Source organism: Lynx canadensis, chromosome C2 (assembly GCF_007474595.2).
Source record: "Lynx canadensis isolate LIC74 chromosome C2, mLynCan4.pri.v2, whole genome shotgun sequence".
Taxonomy (NCBI): Eukaryota; Metazoa; Chordata; class Mammalia; order Carnivora; family Felidae; genus Lynx; species Lynx canadensis.
In genome coordinates this window covers 76,647,776-76,665,280 of record NC_044311.2, presented here as the reverse complement: position 1 = coordinate 76,665,280, position 17,505 = coordinate 76,647,776, and the positions used below count along the sequence as shown (strand labels likewise).

General features: G+C 36.3%; 1 protein-coding gene across 1 annotated transcript in view; it reads right to left on the bottom strand.

Moving 5' to 3' along the window:
- Positions 1-17,505, bottom strand: part of VPS8 (VPS8 subunit of CORVET complex) — a 247,992-nt gene that overhangs the window by 102,165 nt on the left and 128,322 nt on the right. The window contains 4 exon segments of the mRNA XM_030328374.1: positions 2,221-2,267; positions 5,710-5,799; positions 15,910-16,008; positions 16,798-16,882. Of these exon segments, the coding sequence (XP_030184234.1) occupies positions 2,221-2,267; positions 5,710-5,799; positions 15,910-16,008; positions 16,798-16,882 (321 nt within the window).

The window sequence follows — 17,505 nt, the reverse complement described above, 5'->3', positions numbered from 1 at the left end:
TTAATTCCAGAAGTAGACTTGGGCCCATACTGGCTCTGAGGGAGAGCCAAATGATTATTAAAAAAAAAAAAAAAAGGTATCTAGCCTCAGTGATATTCTGAGAACAGGGAATTAATACATAAGTAATTTGACGTCCATCGACTGATGAATGGATAAAGAAGATGTATATACGAAAAATGGAATATTACTAGGCAACCAAAAAGAATGAAATCTTGCCATTTGCAACAACATGGATGGAACTTGAGTGTATTTTGCTAAGCAAAGTAAGTCAGTCAGAGAAAGACAAATACCGTATGATTTCACTCATATGTCTCATATGTGAAATTTAAGAAACAACAGATAAACATAGGGGAAGGGAAGGAAAAGTAAGATAAAAATAGGGAGGGGGGCAAACCATAAGAGACTCTTTTTTTTTTTAAATTTTTTTAATGTTTATTTATTTTTGACAGAGAGACAGAGCATGAGCGGGGGAGGGGCAGAGAGAGAGGGAGACAGATCATCTGAAGCAGGCTCCAGGCTCTGAGCTGTCAGCACAGAGCCTGATGCGGGGCTCGAACTCACACTGCGAGATCATGACCTGAGCCGAAGTCGGACGCTTAACCAACTGAGCCACCCGGGCGCCCAGGAGACTCTTAAATACAGAGAACAAACTGAGGGTTGCTGGAGGGGAGGTGAGTGGGGGGATGGGCTAGATGGGTGATGAGCATTAAGGAGGGCATTGTTGGGATGAACGCCGGGTGCTATATGGAAGTGACGAATCACTGGGTTCTACTGCTGAAACCAATACCACACTGTATGTTAACTAACTTGAATTTAAATTAAAAAACACCACCACCACCACCAAAACATAGATAATTTGAAAATGTCTTGAACAGGGGTGCTAGGGTACACAGTCAGACTGATTTTCTAAACGTGCATATGCACATTTGGATGACTGAATTTAAATGCAGCATAGCGTGCTCTAGATTTAAATGACTGAGATTTCAAAAATTAGTACACAATCAACAAAACTACTGGCATTTTGGGTATGTAAAGATAGCACAGAATACTGGAATAACCCAAACTGACATGAAGACTAAAGCAAATGTCTGTTTTCAATGACTAGTGTACGTTCTAATGCAACATAAAAGTTTGTATGTCTCGTGTGAAAACAATGTCATACTGGAATATTATACTTATGCCACTGAGGCTTAATTCTGGGTGTACATCAAAAATAGCCCCACCCACAATGATTCTGTGAGTTTGGACCCAGATGTCTGTATTTTTACAAGTTTCTTAGGTGATTCTGACACATACTTCCACTTAAGACAGAGTGACTGTCTTAGAGGATGTTAAATATTATTCCACTCAACTCCCAATGCACTCCGCTTAGTCACAGCAAAATGTTAAGATCTCACACATAAAGCTGCTTTGCTTACAAATCCATTACTAATCTCATCATCTCCCTGGGTTAGTTTTTATTTGATGAGTACCACAGCAGCACTTAAAAAAAAAAATTAAACTTTGCTTCTCATACCACCACATGAAGTTATTAAAAACTAACACTTGAAATAAGTATTTAAGAGGTAATAAATTCAGAGGTGAGCTGGGAACTAGGTGTTTACTTTCAAAGTAAAACTATCAGGGGCGCCTGGGTGGCGCAGTCGGTTAAGTGTCCGACTTCAGCCAGGTCATGATCTCGCGGTCCGTGAGTTCGAGCCCCGCGTCAGGCTCTGGGCTGATGGCTCGGAGCCTGGAGCCTGTTTCCGATTCTGTGTCTCCCTCTCTCTCTGCCCTTCCCCCGTTCATGCTCTGTCTCTCTCTGTCCCAAAAAAAATAAATAAACGTTGAAAAAAAAATTACAAAAAAAAAAAAAAACAACACAAAACTATCAATCCACAGCAGTATGGAATAAAGAACAGGAAGAAGTGAAGTCAGGAATAGAAAGGGGAAGCTAGATGGTCATCAGATTCCTCCTGAAACATGTTTTCATGATTTTTTTTTACACTGATAACAACTCACCATGTATGCTCATGTTTGAACAGAAAAAAGTATTCCCTCAAGATATAATCGATATTCACCATATATTTTGTATAATCTATGAAACTGTTAATCAAAAACTAACACTAAGAATCAAAAGCTGATTATACTATTTGGATGCCATGGGCCAGTTTCTTCACCTCAATTTATTTCTTTTGATTTTTCATCTACATAAAAAAAAAAACAAATTTATGAACATACCTTGGGTCAAGAAGACTCCTCAAAAACTTGAAAAGCAAAACCTGGTTCTGAATAAAAAAAAAACAATTAAAAATACAATTAAATATTAAAGAACATATTTTCAAACTATGCCATGGTAAAGAATGACTCTAAAAAATCTCTAAAGTGCACACAATTCCATTAAGTCTTCTGAACAGATATAAGAAATTCTAAAAACTCATTTGGAGGTCATTTCCTCTCAGTAATTCAAATCATTGTCACACATTCCATTTTGAGTGCAGAAGAAACACAAATGCCTTGTTATTGCAAAAAAAAAAAAAAAAATGCCTTCTATTAAGGCATATATCCCCTCGAAGTTCTCAGCACAAGGACCCTGAGACCGGCAGATGCTCTGAACTACTCTGCAGATAGTGGGCTCTAGCTACACGGACGGGTTCAGATTGCTTCACCTGGGCCTCCTTGTGATAATGGCCTATTGCAAGGCAATTAATCTAAGTAGGGTAGGAGCTTGAGTCCCAAATAACAACCACCACCAAAAAAAATCCAACTCCCCAATGTAATCAACTACAGAAGAGATGGCACACTGCAACATTTTAGCAATTAATATGCCATAAAATCTGGGTGCTGTTTCTTCCACTTATTAGCTGTGTGACTTTGTGTAAGTCACTGACTCTCTCGGCAATTCAGTTTACATATGTGAAAAAAGAGAACGACAGTATCTTTTCTTTCCTCTGCACAAGGTGTAGAGAATTAAATGAGATACACCTTAAAATACACTATGGAGGCACCTGAGTGGCTCATTCATTTGAGCATCTGACTCTTGATTTCGGCTCAGGTCATGATCCCATGGTCGTGAGATCAAGTGGTCATGATCCCAGGATCATGGGATCGAGCCCCTCGTTGGGCTCTGTACTGAGCATAGAGCCTGCTTGAGATTCTCTCTTCCTCTCCCTCTTCCCCTCTTCCTTGCTCACATGCTCTCTCTCTCTCTCTCTAAAAGATAATAATAAAATAAAATAAAATAAATGAATATAAATAATGTTTTAAGTTCTTAGGAAAGCTAAGCAAAATTATTATAGCTTAGTTTTTCTTTTTGATACATTCAAACTTCACATATATAAAGCAGGGGAGTCTCCAAACTAGAAAGGATCAATGTAATTTAGAGTATGAGATTTTAAATACATTTATCAGTCTTTGATTTTCTATCTTTTCCCTAGTCTATAATTTTGTTTCATTTTATGTGACTTTCCTTCTGGTTATAACCTAATATTCTGGCTTTTTTTTTTTTTTTTCATCTCAAGAATTCTGAAAACGAGTGGTCAGAAGCATTATCTCTTGCCACCAAAAGTAAAGGTGCTTTATAAAATTTGTGTAGGATTCTCTCATATTCAGTAAAGCACTGCAATAAAATACCTCATTTCTTTAAAAGAAATGTGTGAAGACTCCACAAACAGTCCACAATCAAATAGCCACCCTTTTTAAAATCTATGACCCTTCAGCTTTTATAGGTTTGCCTGATGAGTGACATTATATTTATTTACTTGGTCTCTGTGCCTCTAAGTATCGTTAGAGACTAAGAGAAATAGAAAATCCGGCACTGGATAACCTTACATTTTAAATGACAGTAACAACACTAAAGGTCAGGAAATACATTAGAAACTGCTGACTTTTAAAGGGGGGGTGGCTCTGTGATTTGAGAAGAGTTTTATCAGAAGTGTCCTCCTGTCCCCACCACTAGAATGGACAGGATGACTCTCTATGTACTTCCTCAGTATCTTGGGCAATGCTCTATATCATTCAAGTCCAACTATTCGGCAACTGTCTTTTGGCTTCTCTTCTTCCTTCAGCACAGGAATACATGTTTATGTTTTTTCCTCAGCACTTAACAGTGTTTTTGGTCCACAGCAGGTACATAATATTTATTGAATTCATGGACGTGTCTTTATCTTGAGTTAATGAACCTAATCATGCTGGGCAGCCAAGCCTGATGTCTGGGAGTCACCTTTAAACTCTCCCATCACTTTCAATTCATTTCTAAGTCCCACATGTTTTACTTCACAAACACATCCTGAACCCACCCACACCACTGTCACTGACTTAGTACCCCTCCTCACCATCTTTTGCCTGGAACTTTCATCCTTCTAACTGGTCTACATGGTCTCTGTCCTCCATCCTCTCTTTGCTAGACTGTTCCATACACTACAAAGTTAACTTTCTGTAAAATCAATCTAGTGATGGCCTTCTTTTGCTGAAAAACTTGAGTAATTCTCTAGGACACAGAAGACACAGTATCATTTCTTAGTACTACACATAAAATTGTTCAGTATCAGAGCCCAAACTCTATTTTCTGGCCTCAATACTTTTAACTCCTCCCTCCAACAGACCTTTTCTGGCTTAACCTAATGCTCCTCCAGGCATCATCTCTGGCATGTCATACTTCACAAAGACCTGGCCGTTATCTGGATATACATATTGCCTTGTGCCTTCAAGTCTTAACATACCCAGGGCCTTCTATCTAGAAAGTGCTTCTCAATTCTCTGCCTAGAAAACTGATGCCAATCACTCAAGACCCAGCCCGGGCATTTCTGGGAGCTCTTGTCTGACTTCACAGTTGGCGGTCTCCTCTTACTCCTCGTGTTCCTACAGTATTTTGCCCCTGTGTCTGGTGTAGCACTTATAACCTTGCATTTTTGGCTATATAAGTGCTTCTTTCCTCCACAAGAAAAATTAAAAGACTGCATTTTTATTTGTCACCCAAGGCCTACCATACTGTGGTACATCGTGGGGCCATAAGTGTTTAAGTTAATAAATTCCATCTTTGTCTCTCATGCCAGCTGCCCCCACCTCACTGCTTTGGTTTTCATCTTGTATAGTTATCCCCTCCTACAATCACTGCCACTTGGGGACTCTGGGTCATGCTCTATGTTGCTGTCATTGTCCTATTGTCTACCTCTATCACTTGAGGCCATAATGACAATGAACAAAACTCACTACTAGCACTGCAATGATAGTGACAAGTGGAATAGTAAGTCCGCTAAATAGTATTTCAAACTGAGCATCTCAATATTCGACATTAATATAACTGTATTGTAGTTAAGATTTTCCAAGAAAAATTCTAAATAGTCAGCATTAACACACTTTGAGAATTACACATCTGAATGAATAAATAACATCAGCCTCAAAGAGAATACAGCTATAGTTCCTATAGCCAAAAAAAAAAGGGGGGGGGGGAGGGGGATCTTCTGTGGATTACAAATTCTAGAATAAGTATAGGGTACAGTTCTGTTTCTGTGATGTTACTATTTAATATGCAGAAAAATGAACTCCCTTGTTTCTAGATGTAGAGATTATCACACAACTGCTCCCAAATATACACATACACAGTGCAGAAACTGCTTAAATGGCAACTATCTATTGAAGAAATTACCACAATCAAAAGCTCATAGGTGGATATTCAATAATTGTCTTTCTACTACACGTTTCTTCCCCATATATTTTTGCAATATTTACCTGAAGTTTTTTAATGACTATTTCAATCTGTTCAGAAAAGTGAGTAGCAACCAGCTCTGCAGCTTTACAGGGCTTCAGGGATACAAGTTCCTAAAGTGAAAGAGGAAGAGAAAATGATCTTTAATGTTAAGTTTAAATAGAATTTCCATAGATGTGAAGCATGATTACGTACTTCAGCATTTTCAAGAGCTTCTACACTGCACTTCAGAAGACCTCACTATAAGGTCTCAATTTAAAGGCACATTGCAAATAAACAAAATTAGAAATATGCCATGTAAAAAATTAGATTTTGATATAAAAGGTAATTCAGAATGTTTAGTAAATGAAAGCACTAAAACTCTGGATTTAAGCCTTGATATCTACAGGATGAACAGAAGGAACAAAAGCTTTCCCAAATTTCCTGCCGGTGAATTTCACCCTGGAGCTTAAAGTAATAACTTGAAACAAGGAAAAAAAGAAGAGTATAGTTGCAAATTTTCTAGCTACGAATTTGAAAACTTTACTTCTGATGCCAGTGGATTTTGAAACAAGGAGTATCTTAAAACAATGTAAGATCACAAGTCTTAAATGAGACTAAGAGGTTGACCGCTGTTTATTAACTGCTGTTAATAAGATCCATTTCTGCCAAATTTAAGACTTCCAATCTGCCCCCTCCTTGAACCTTCCTAGACATTACTGGCTACTTATGTTCCTGAAACTCTCTTCTAACTTGTTTTCTGTAACCTACTCATCTACCATTCCAACTGCATGTTCACATTGATAAAATGCAAACACTGACTAGAGATCAACATGGTAAATTGTCAAATAAAAATTAGACAAGTTATTGTGACTGCAGTAACAGTCAATTAACAGTTAGCAATGAGAAAAAAACCTACATTGATTTTTAGCTACTAAAGAAACTGAATGAATACTCAAAATTTTTCCATATGGAAAACTCCAGGCCCAAACAGCTTCCCTGGTAAGTTCAAGCAACTATTTAAGGAAGAGACAATTTCCAACATTAATTAGCCTCTTACAGAGAACAGGAAAAACAACAACTTCAGCACATTTTATAACACTAGCAAAATTTTTGATACCTAAACCCAATAGGACAATATAAGAAAGGAGAACTACAGATCAGTCTTAATCATGAACATTGATATAGGCATCCTAAAACAAAACAAAATCCAATAATATTTAAAAGGATAGGATCAGGATCAAGTTGCATTTATCCACAGAACTCAAGTCTGATTTAATATCAGTAAGATTTACCATAAATATAGAATAAGAAAGGTGAAAAATTCCTTCATGAAAAAACTGTTAGCATACCAGAAAGAGAAGACTTCCATAAAATAAATAAAAGGATACAGAGTCTGACACAATATACTTACAACCTGGGAGGGAAGGGACTAAAGAATGGGCTCAAACTTAAGTGACCATCAACCTAACATAGACTGCTATGTGCATAAGATGTTACATATGAGCCTAAAGTAACCACAAATCAAAAACCAGTAATAGGTATGCAAAAAATAAAGTACAAGGAATCCAAGTATATCACTAAACAGAGTCGACAAACCATGAAAGAAAAGAGCATTAGAACAAAGGAACAGAGAAAAACTACAAAAACAACCATAAGATGCATAACAAACAACAGTATGTAAATACCTATCAATAATTACTGTGAATGCAATGGGTTGGATGCTCCAATCAAAAGACACAGGGTGACAGAATGGATAAAAAACAAGATCCATTTATATGCTGCCTATAAGAGATTCATTTCAGACCTAAAAACACATGCAGATTGAAAGTGAAGGGATAGAAAGGAATTTATTATGCAAATAAAAGTAAAAAGAAAGCTGAGGTAGCTTTCTTTAATTTATTTTGGACAAACTAGACTTTAAACAAAGAGTGTAAAAAGAAACAAACAAAAAAAAAAAAGACACTATATAATTATAAAGGGAACAATCCAATAAGATACAACAATTGTCAATATTTATGCAAGCAACATGAAAGCACCCAAATACATAAAGCAGTTAGTAACAAACAGAAAGTAACTGATAGTAACGCAATAATAGGGAAATTTCACACCCCACTTATATTAGTGGACAAGATGGTCTAAACAGAAAATCAACAAGGAAATAGTGGTTTTGAATAGTGGTTTTTATCTGAACGTTGAACCAGATAGATTTAACAGATATATTCAGAACGTTGTATCCTATAACAGCAGAATACACATTTTTTTCAAATGGCACATGAAACATTCTCCAGAGTAGATCATATGTTAGGCCACAAGTCTAAACAAATTCAAAAAGATTGAAATGCATCTTTTCCAACCACGATGTTATGCAACTAGAAATCGACCAAAAGAAAGAGTGTGGAAAGACCACAAGTACATGGAGTTAAATAACATGTTACTAAACAATGAATGGGTCGACTAAGAAACAAGAGTAAATAAAAAAAACATGGAAAATGGAAATGAGAACACAAGGTCCAAAAGCTTTGAGATGCAGCAAAAGCTGTTGCATATAACAATACAAGCCAACCTCAAGAACCAAGAAAAATCTCAAATAAACAACCTAATCTTATATCTAAGGAGCTAGAAAAAGAACAACAAAGAAAACCCGAAACAGTAGAAGGAAGGAAATAAAGATCAGAGCAGAAATAAATGATATAGAAACTAAAATAAACAGAGCAGAACAATGAAACCAGGAGCTGGTTGTTTGACACAAATCAACAAATTGATAAACTTTAAGTCAAACTCATCCAAAAAACAAAACAGAAAAAAAAATGGAGAGGGCTCAAATAAACAAAATCAAAAATGAAAGAGGAGAAATAACAACAGACACCACAGGAAAACAAACTGTAAGAGAATATTATGAAAAATTATATGACAACAAATTGGACAACCTAGAAGAAATGGATAAATTCCTAGAAACATATAATCTCCAAAAACTGAATTAGGTAGGAACAGAAAATTTGGACAGATCAATAACCAGCAATGAAATTGAATCAATAATAAAAAAACTCCCTACAAACAAAAGTCCAGGACCAGATGGCCTCACAGGTGAATTCTACCAAACATTTAAAGAAAAGTTAATACCTATTCTTCTCAATCTATTTCAAAAATCAGAAGGGAAAGGGGCACCCAGGTGTCTCAGTCGGTTGAGCATCCGACTTCAGTTCAGGTCATGATCTCACGGTTTGTGAGTTCAGGCCCCACGTCAGGCTCTATGCTGACAGCTAGGAGCCTGGAGCCTGCTTCGGATTCTGTGTCTCCCTCTCTCTCTGCCACTTCCCTGATCCTTCTGTGTCTCTCACTCTCTCAAAAATAAATAAACATTAAAAAAAAATTAGAAGGGCAAGGAAAGCTTCCAAATTCATTCCATGAGGCCAGCATTCTCTGATACCAAAACCAGATAAAGACCCAATGAAAAACAGAACTACAGTTCAATATCTCTGACAAACATACATGCAAAAATTCTCAACAAAATATTGGCAAACTGAATCTACCAATATATTAAAAACATCATTCACCATGATCAGATGGGGTATATTATATTCCCAGTATGCAAGGGTGGTTCAACATTCACAAAACAATCAACATGATACATCACATCAACTAGAAAAAGGATAAAAACCATATGACCATTTCAATAACTACAGAAAAAGCACTTTAAAGTACAACATTCGTTCATAATAAAAACCCTCAACAAAGTACGTTTACAGGGAACGTATCTCATCATAATAAAGGACATAGATGAAAAATCCACAGCTGACATCATACTCAATGGTGAAACAGGGAGCTTTTCCCCTAAAATCAAGAACAAGAGAAGGATGTCCACTCTCACCACTTTAATCAACATAGTACTACAAGTTCTAGCCACAACAATCAGACAAGGAAAAGACATAAAAGGCATCCAAACTGGTAAGGAAAAAGTAGAACTTTCACTATTTGCAGATGACATGATACTATATATTATAGAAAATGCTAACGACTCTACCAAAAAACTACTAGAATGGGTAAATGGATTCAGTAAGGTCACAGGATACAAAATCTATATATAGAAACTTATTGCCTTTCTATACACTAATAGTGAAGTAGCAGAAAGAGAAATTAAGAAAACAATCTCATTTATAACTGCACCCAAGATAATTGAATACCTAGGAATAAACTTAACCAAGGAGGTAAAAGACCTATACTCTGAAAACTATAAAACACTGATGAAAGAAATTGAAGATGACAAAAACAACAAATGGAAAGATATTCCATGCTCATAGATTTGAAGAATACTATTAAAATGTCCAAACTACTCAAAGCAATCTATAGATTTAATGCAATCCCTACCAAAATACCAAAAGCGTTTTTCACAGAACTAGAACAAACAATCCTTAAATTTGTATGAAAGCACAAAAGACTCCAAAGAAGAACAAAACTGGTGGCATCACAATCCCAGATTTCAAGATACACTACAAAACTGTAGTAGTCAAGACAGTATGGTACTGACACAAAAACAGACACATAAAAACAGACCAAAGGAACAGAATAGAGAACCTAGAAACAAACCCACCAATATATGGTCAATTAATCTTCAACAAAGGAGGCAAGAATACGCAATAGAAAAAAGACAGCTTCTTCAACAAATGGTGCTGGGAAAACTGGACAGCTACACAGAAAAGAATGAAATGGGACCACTTTCTTACACCATACACAAAAATGAACTCAAAGTAGATTAAGGACCTAAATGTCAGACCTGAAACCATAAAAATCCTACAAGAGAACCCAGGCAGTAATTTCTGTGACATTGGCCATAATATTTTCCTAGATATGTCTCCTGAGGCAAGAGAAAAACAAAAACAAAAATAAGCTATTGGGACTACATCAAAATAAAAAGCTTCTGCACAGCAAAGGAAATAGTCAACAAAACAAAAAGACAACCTACTGAATGGGAGAAGATATTTACAAGTGACTTTTCCGATAAAGGGTTAGTACCCAAAATACATAAAGAAATTTGTATAACTCAACACCAAAAAAACAAATAATACAATTAAAATTGGCCACAAGACATCAACAGACATTTCTGCAAAGATGACATACAGATGGCAAACAGACATATGAAAAGATGCTCAACGTCACTTATCATCAGGGAAATGCATCAGGGAAATGCAAATCAAAATCACAATGAGGTATCACCTCATACCTGTCAGAATGGCTAAAATCAAAAACACAAGAAACAGCAAGCATTGGTGAGGATGTGAAGAAATAGGCACCCTAGTGCACTGTTGGTAGGAATGCACACTGATGTGGAAAATAGTGTGGAAGTTCCTCAAAAAATTAAAAATAGCGCTACTGTATGATACAGTAATTCCACTACTGGTTATTTACCCAAAGAAGATGAAAACACTAATTTGAAAAGATATATGAACCCCTATATTTACTGCAGCCTCATTTACAATAGCCAAATTATGGAAAAGGTCCAAGTGTCTTTTGACAGATGAATGGATAAAGAAAAGATGGTATACACTGGAATACTATTCAGCCATAAAAAAGAATGTAATCTTGCCATTTGCAACAACATGGAGAGAGTACAATGCTAAGTGAAATAAATCAGTCAGAGAAGGACAAATACCATATAATTTCACTCATATGTAATTTAAGAAACAAAACAAAGGAAAAAGGAGACAAACCAAAAAACTAAAAAAGCTATAGAGAACTGAAGGTTACCAGAACAGAGATGGGTGGGGGATGGGTGGAATAGATGGAGATTAAAGAGTACACTTACCACGATGAGCATGGACTAATGTACAGAACTGATGAATCACTATATTGTACACATGATATAATGTAATATAGTGTGTTAACTATATTGGAATTAAAATTTAGAAATTAAGAAATAAAAGTATAAAAGGTCAAGAATAGCCAATACTCTTGGGGCACCTAGGTGGCTCAGGTGGTTAAATGTCCAACTCTGGATTTTGGCTCAGGTCATGATCTCACTGTTTGTGGGTTCAAGCCCCACATTCAGCTCAGCAGAGACAGAGCCTGCTTGGGATTCTCTTGTTCCCTGCCCCTCCCCCACTCCACGCATATGCTCACTTGCTCTTTTTCTCAAAATAAATAAATAAATTTTTAAAAATAGCCAACACTCCCTTAAAGATGCCAAGATTTATTATAAAGCAGTAATATTTAATAGTGCTGTACCAATGCAGAGACAAATAGAGCAGTGAAGCAGAATAGAGTGCTGGAAAACAAACATATACATCCTTGATATACTCCTGACAAAGTAACACTGTTGAACAATGGAGAAAGGTAACCTTTTAAAATAGCTAACTGTTGCTGGGAAAACTGGACATCCATATTTTAAAAACTAATTGGACACCCCCCTTACATCTGTACAAAAACTGCTTTCAAGTGCACCTAAGATTCAAAAACAAAACCAAAATAAACAAGAAAGCTCTTAGACAATAATATAGGAGAATTTCTCCTTCAGTCTAGAAGGAAAAAACTGATTTGATTACTTAAAAAAAAAACTTTTCTTAAAAATAACTACATAAAAAAGCCACAGAGTGAAAGATAACTATAACACGTATCACTGAAAAAAGACTAATATCCAGGATGCGTGAAATTCTCCTATAAGTACAAGAGACATTCTAATAGAAAAATGGGCCAAAGACTTGAACCGACACATCACAGAAAGAGAATTTAAATGGCTAATAAACAATGAAAGGCTATCAATCTCATTAGTAATTAAGGGTATGCAAGTTTTAAACACAATAAAATATCCTTATACATGCACTAGATTGGCAAAATCTTATTTTTTTTAAGTTTTTTTTAACTTATTTTGAGAGAGACAGAGAGACAGAGAGAGAGAGAGAGAGAGAGAGAGAGAGAGAGAGAGAGAGAGGGGCAAAGAGACAAAGAGACAAAGAGACAGAGAGCAGGGGAGGGACAGGGGAAATGGAGAGACAGACTCCCAAGCAGGCTCTGCACTGTCAGCACAGAGCCCGATGCAGGGCTCAAACTCACGAACCATGAGATCATGACCTGAGCCAAAATCAAGAGTTGGACACTTAACCAACTGAGCCACCCAGGCGTCCCTAGATTGGCAACATTTTAAAGTTCTAACAAGGATAAAGAGCTAATGGAAAATCTCATACAATGCCAGCATCTGGTGAAGTTGAATATCCTTATCCCAATTAACTAGCAATTATAGGCCCAAGAGTAGATTGTCAAATGTTATTAGCATGCATCAAAATCACCTGGAGGGCTTATTGAACCATAATGCTGGGCCCCAACTCCAGAGTTTCTGATTCACTAGGTGTGAGCAAAGACTGAAACTACCTTTCTATCAAGTTCTGAGCTGATGCTGTAATGCTAGGCTGCTCTCAAGAAATGCTGTGCTTAAGATGCATGTATAATGATCACAGAATGACTATTTTTGTTTTATTTTATTTTTTAAAAAAATTTTTAACGTTTTTTATTTATTTTTGAGACAGGGAGAGACAGAGCATGAACAGGGGAGGGTCAGAGAAAGGGAGACACAGAATCTGAAACAGGCTCCAGGCTCTGAGCTGTCAGCACAGAGCCCGATGCGGGGCTTGAACTCACGGACCGTGGGATCATGACCTGAGCCGAAGTCGGCCGCCCAACCGACTGAGCCACCCAGGTGCCCCCAGAATGACTATTTTTAATAGAAACTAGAAAGAATAGAAATGTTCACTAACAGTAGAAATGAATAAATTGTAATATACTTGTAAAATGGAATACTACACAAGAATTAAAATGAACCACAGCTACCTACAACAGAATATACAAACTTCATAGAGTAGAACTTCATTTACTGAAGTTCAGAAAAAGGCAAAACAAACATATGTCTTTTTAGGGATGCAGGCGTGTACAGTAGCAATATATAGAAAGGCAGGAGATTATCGGAAAAACCTGGGATTATCAGGATCCTGGGCATATTAGGGGAAGCAAGAGACTCTGATCAGGAAAGGATACACAAAAAGGGTCTGGTGTATTGGAAGTAACTCAATTTCTTGACCTGGGCCTGGGACGTTTGCTTTTTAAATGTATTAAGTTGTACATTTGTTTTATGAACTTTTTGGGGATGCTTACAGATTTTAAAATGAAAAATATTTTAAAAAATCTAACGAAACATGTTTTGTCCATATTGGAAAAAGCATCGAAACTAGCAATTCTTTACCTGGAATCCACAGGCCCAATCTAAGAATGCCTTTTAGGGAGTCTATGGATCCCTGCAATAATAAACAAAATTATGTATCGGTGCACATGCACAATATTATGTGCCACAGGTCCAAATCTTTCATTAGATTCTCACAAGAGGTCTATAACTCCAGAGTATTAAGAAATCTATACACTGTGTATACTGTCAGAAAATTTTATGATGAGGATGTTTCCCCTACACATTGAATATTGACTTTATTCACATTACTGCAGCCACAGAAGTCCTTCAACAAAAAATCTGTATGTTTGTAATTGTGGCCTTAAGAGATATTAAAAAGTTCAAGGTGAAAAAATGTGCAGATGTGGAGAAAACAGTCAGCAGAAATAATTGTTGTGCAACAAAAACCCTTCTAGTTTCTCCAATATGAGTTTTCTGCTGAGTAATTTGTTTGCTCATTGATTAATTCATCACGTTTCACATTATGCAGAGACATAGCTCCATTTTCCGATGTCTGGAGTCCATGTGCTCAAACCACTGCATAATGCAGATGAAGTGAAATGAAGAATGAGCCATAATGTAACTATGGGGACAAAGGGGATGATGAAAGGAAAAAGAATACAAAATGATTAAAGGAAAAAAAGATACAACTGAAAATAGGGAAAGGTTTTCTTGAGTTCTTTCCACCAAGATATATTCATTCATCTTGTTAGCAGGAATATGGTAACATTAAATAACATATATGTTCTCAATCCTACAGATAAAAAAGTGTGGCAATTACTTCAGACCACATATCTAGTGATTGACTGAGCCACCTTGCACACCACATGTTTCCCATAAGATGCTGTTCACATTTCTGATCTCTCTAAACTTTATAACCATTGGGAACTAGAACAAAGAATTCACATCACAAGCAATGTTTCAGAGCTCATCCTTTCTTATCATTTTCCATATGGATGACTTTTTTTTTTAAAGATACTGAATAATCATATCTTTCACTACATCTCTAAACCCATCACCAGAAGTTCCCCCATCAGCTGACCCTTGCTACAGGAAGAAAAACTTTGTAATCTCTTATCTCCAAAACTAGGATTATCTCAGCATCTTTTGTCATAGTTTTTTTTTTTTTTTCAATTACCAGTAATCCATAAAACAGAATAGATTCAAAAAACCTATAGATCTGTTGGTTTCTGAGGTGTTGTATACATGATGAACCTAAAGAAATGAACGTGAGGACTGATTCTGGGACCTCTCTTCAGATTCATCATGATCACATGTATTAGTCTCTCCACTTAAGCATCTATAAGCTTGTTTTTTTTTTAAATTTTTTTTTTCAACGTTTATTTATTTTTGGGACAGAGAGAGACAGAGCATGAACGGGGGAGGGGCAGAGAGAGAGGGAGACACAGAATCGGAAACAGGCTCCAGGCTCTGAGCCGTCAGCACAGAGCCCGACGCGGGGCTCGAACTCACGGACCGCGAGATCGTGACCTGGCTGAAGTCGGACGCTTAACCGACTGCGCCACCTAGGCGCCCCAAGCTTGTTTTTTAAAAAGAAGTTCTTGCTCTAAAGTCAACTCCTGTATTCTTGTAAAACAGCATGCATAAAGAAAATCAGAAACGTTGTTCTGTTACATACGGAGAGGGAAATACATCAGAGAGAATAATGTACTGCAGTAATGTTTCTACAAGTCCACTGGGTGACTGGGGGAAATGGCTCCCTAACACATATCAGGTGCAAAGACCAGTACTACTCTCAGAATCATTCTAAGAAGGCTGTTAAGAACCCACTAATATTCCAGTTTGTCAACCAGCTGATTGAACTTAGGTTATTTTCAGAAGTTATGATATAATACATTGTATATGACATGGACTTTATGAATACAAATATGAGGTAAAATAAATTATGTGAAAAAAGTTAATTTTCAATTAGATCAACTTAATAATATGACACCTGCTATTGCTTAGTTAGCATACACTTAATTTGGGAGATATCCATCCAAATGGGGAAGTTTAAGAAACTTTGTTGGCTCAGCACCTCAATATGATCCATTGCTTTCTGCCATACAGACTGCTTTTCCTCTGCACTGTGTCCAGGAATGGATAAGATATTGTGAATGTAGTTAAACACTTCTTCCTGAAAAACACAAGGCAATATATTCATTCATTCACTGAAGCAATATTGAGTCACTATCTACTATCTGTACCTGTCTTGGTAAGTATCTATTATTTGGAGATGGAAAACCACTTGTAGATAAACTGCTGGGAAACTGACACTAAAGACAATGAGTCATTGTTTAAAGTTTAGGATAGACTCCTGGCAGGAGCAAATCCATTCCAATTAATTTTGGTCCCCATTTCATTAAGGTAATGAAAGAATATCATACTTTTGTCTTTAGTGGTCCCTATCCACATTCCCAATTCAATCTCACACCATTCCTGCCCTTTTGTGTTACCCTTGTCCCTATCTTGGAATACTTTTTCCACTGGCTCTTTGCTTGACTGGCTTCATCTCAAATTCCAAAACTCAGTCTGTGTGTCACCTCCTCCGAGATTCCTTCCCTGGCTGCTCTGTGTAAGTCAGTTCCCCCAACATCTTCTCAAGTTGCACCCATTTTCTCCTTCCTAGCACTCATCACAATCTGTGATTACATATATGGTTTCCTTATGGTCAGTCTCCATCACTAAACTCTAAGTTCTAAAATTATAGAAAATATATGTTTTAATGATCAATGTATACTTGGCTAATAGTAGGCACTTGATAAAAAAAAAAAAATCTGTTGAATAAATGAAAAAAAACCTTGAATCAGCAAACATGTCCCAATAGGTGTACTGAATAGTTATACCTACTTACTAGTTATTTCTACTCAATAAGGGGAGGGGAAGACTGAGCAAGAAAAAAGGGTAAAGTAGTCTCATAACTCACCTCCCTCAGTGGATCACGTAAGTAACAATCAATAATTTTGTCGTACTGGTGTTCTCGTTCATACATAAACTCACAAATTTGATAGCTAGAACATAAAAGGAAAAAGTTCAGAGTACCAAACAGGCAGGTGGTTATTAGCTTATTGTTTCAAGAAGTTTGCTCATAGAAGTTGGTATTAAGAAAAATGAATATAGATTTGATTTCTACTGTGAAATGAAGTTACAGTAGCTAAGGGAGAGTAGTATCTGCCATTCCTCTAAATACAGGTTTAAGATGCTGCTGAATACTCAGTTTATAAGAAATTTCAAAGCTGGGTACAAAATAAATGTTAAAGCAATAATGTGTCACATAAAAAATAGTTAAAATATTAGTTATCAATTAACTATATGAATTTTCTCGACAAATATGTCAAATGAAATATTCAACAAATCAGATAAATAGTAGTGTTAACACATATCTCATTTGCTATGTTAAATTCTGCATTGTTTAGAATATGTATGAATAAGGCAACTCAGAATCTATAAAATGATGGAAATTTTAAGTAAATAAAACTAAAATTATAAATCATAAGACTGTTGTTTCTTTTTCACACTAAAACAAATGTACAAACACTTCAAATTTACTCGTTGTTAATTTTTGCAAATGTTACTTACTCATTTCTAGACTTGAAAGACAAAAACTTTGCACTTAGGTTTTTTGTTGTTATTT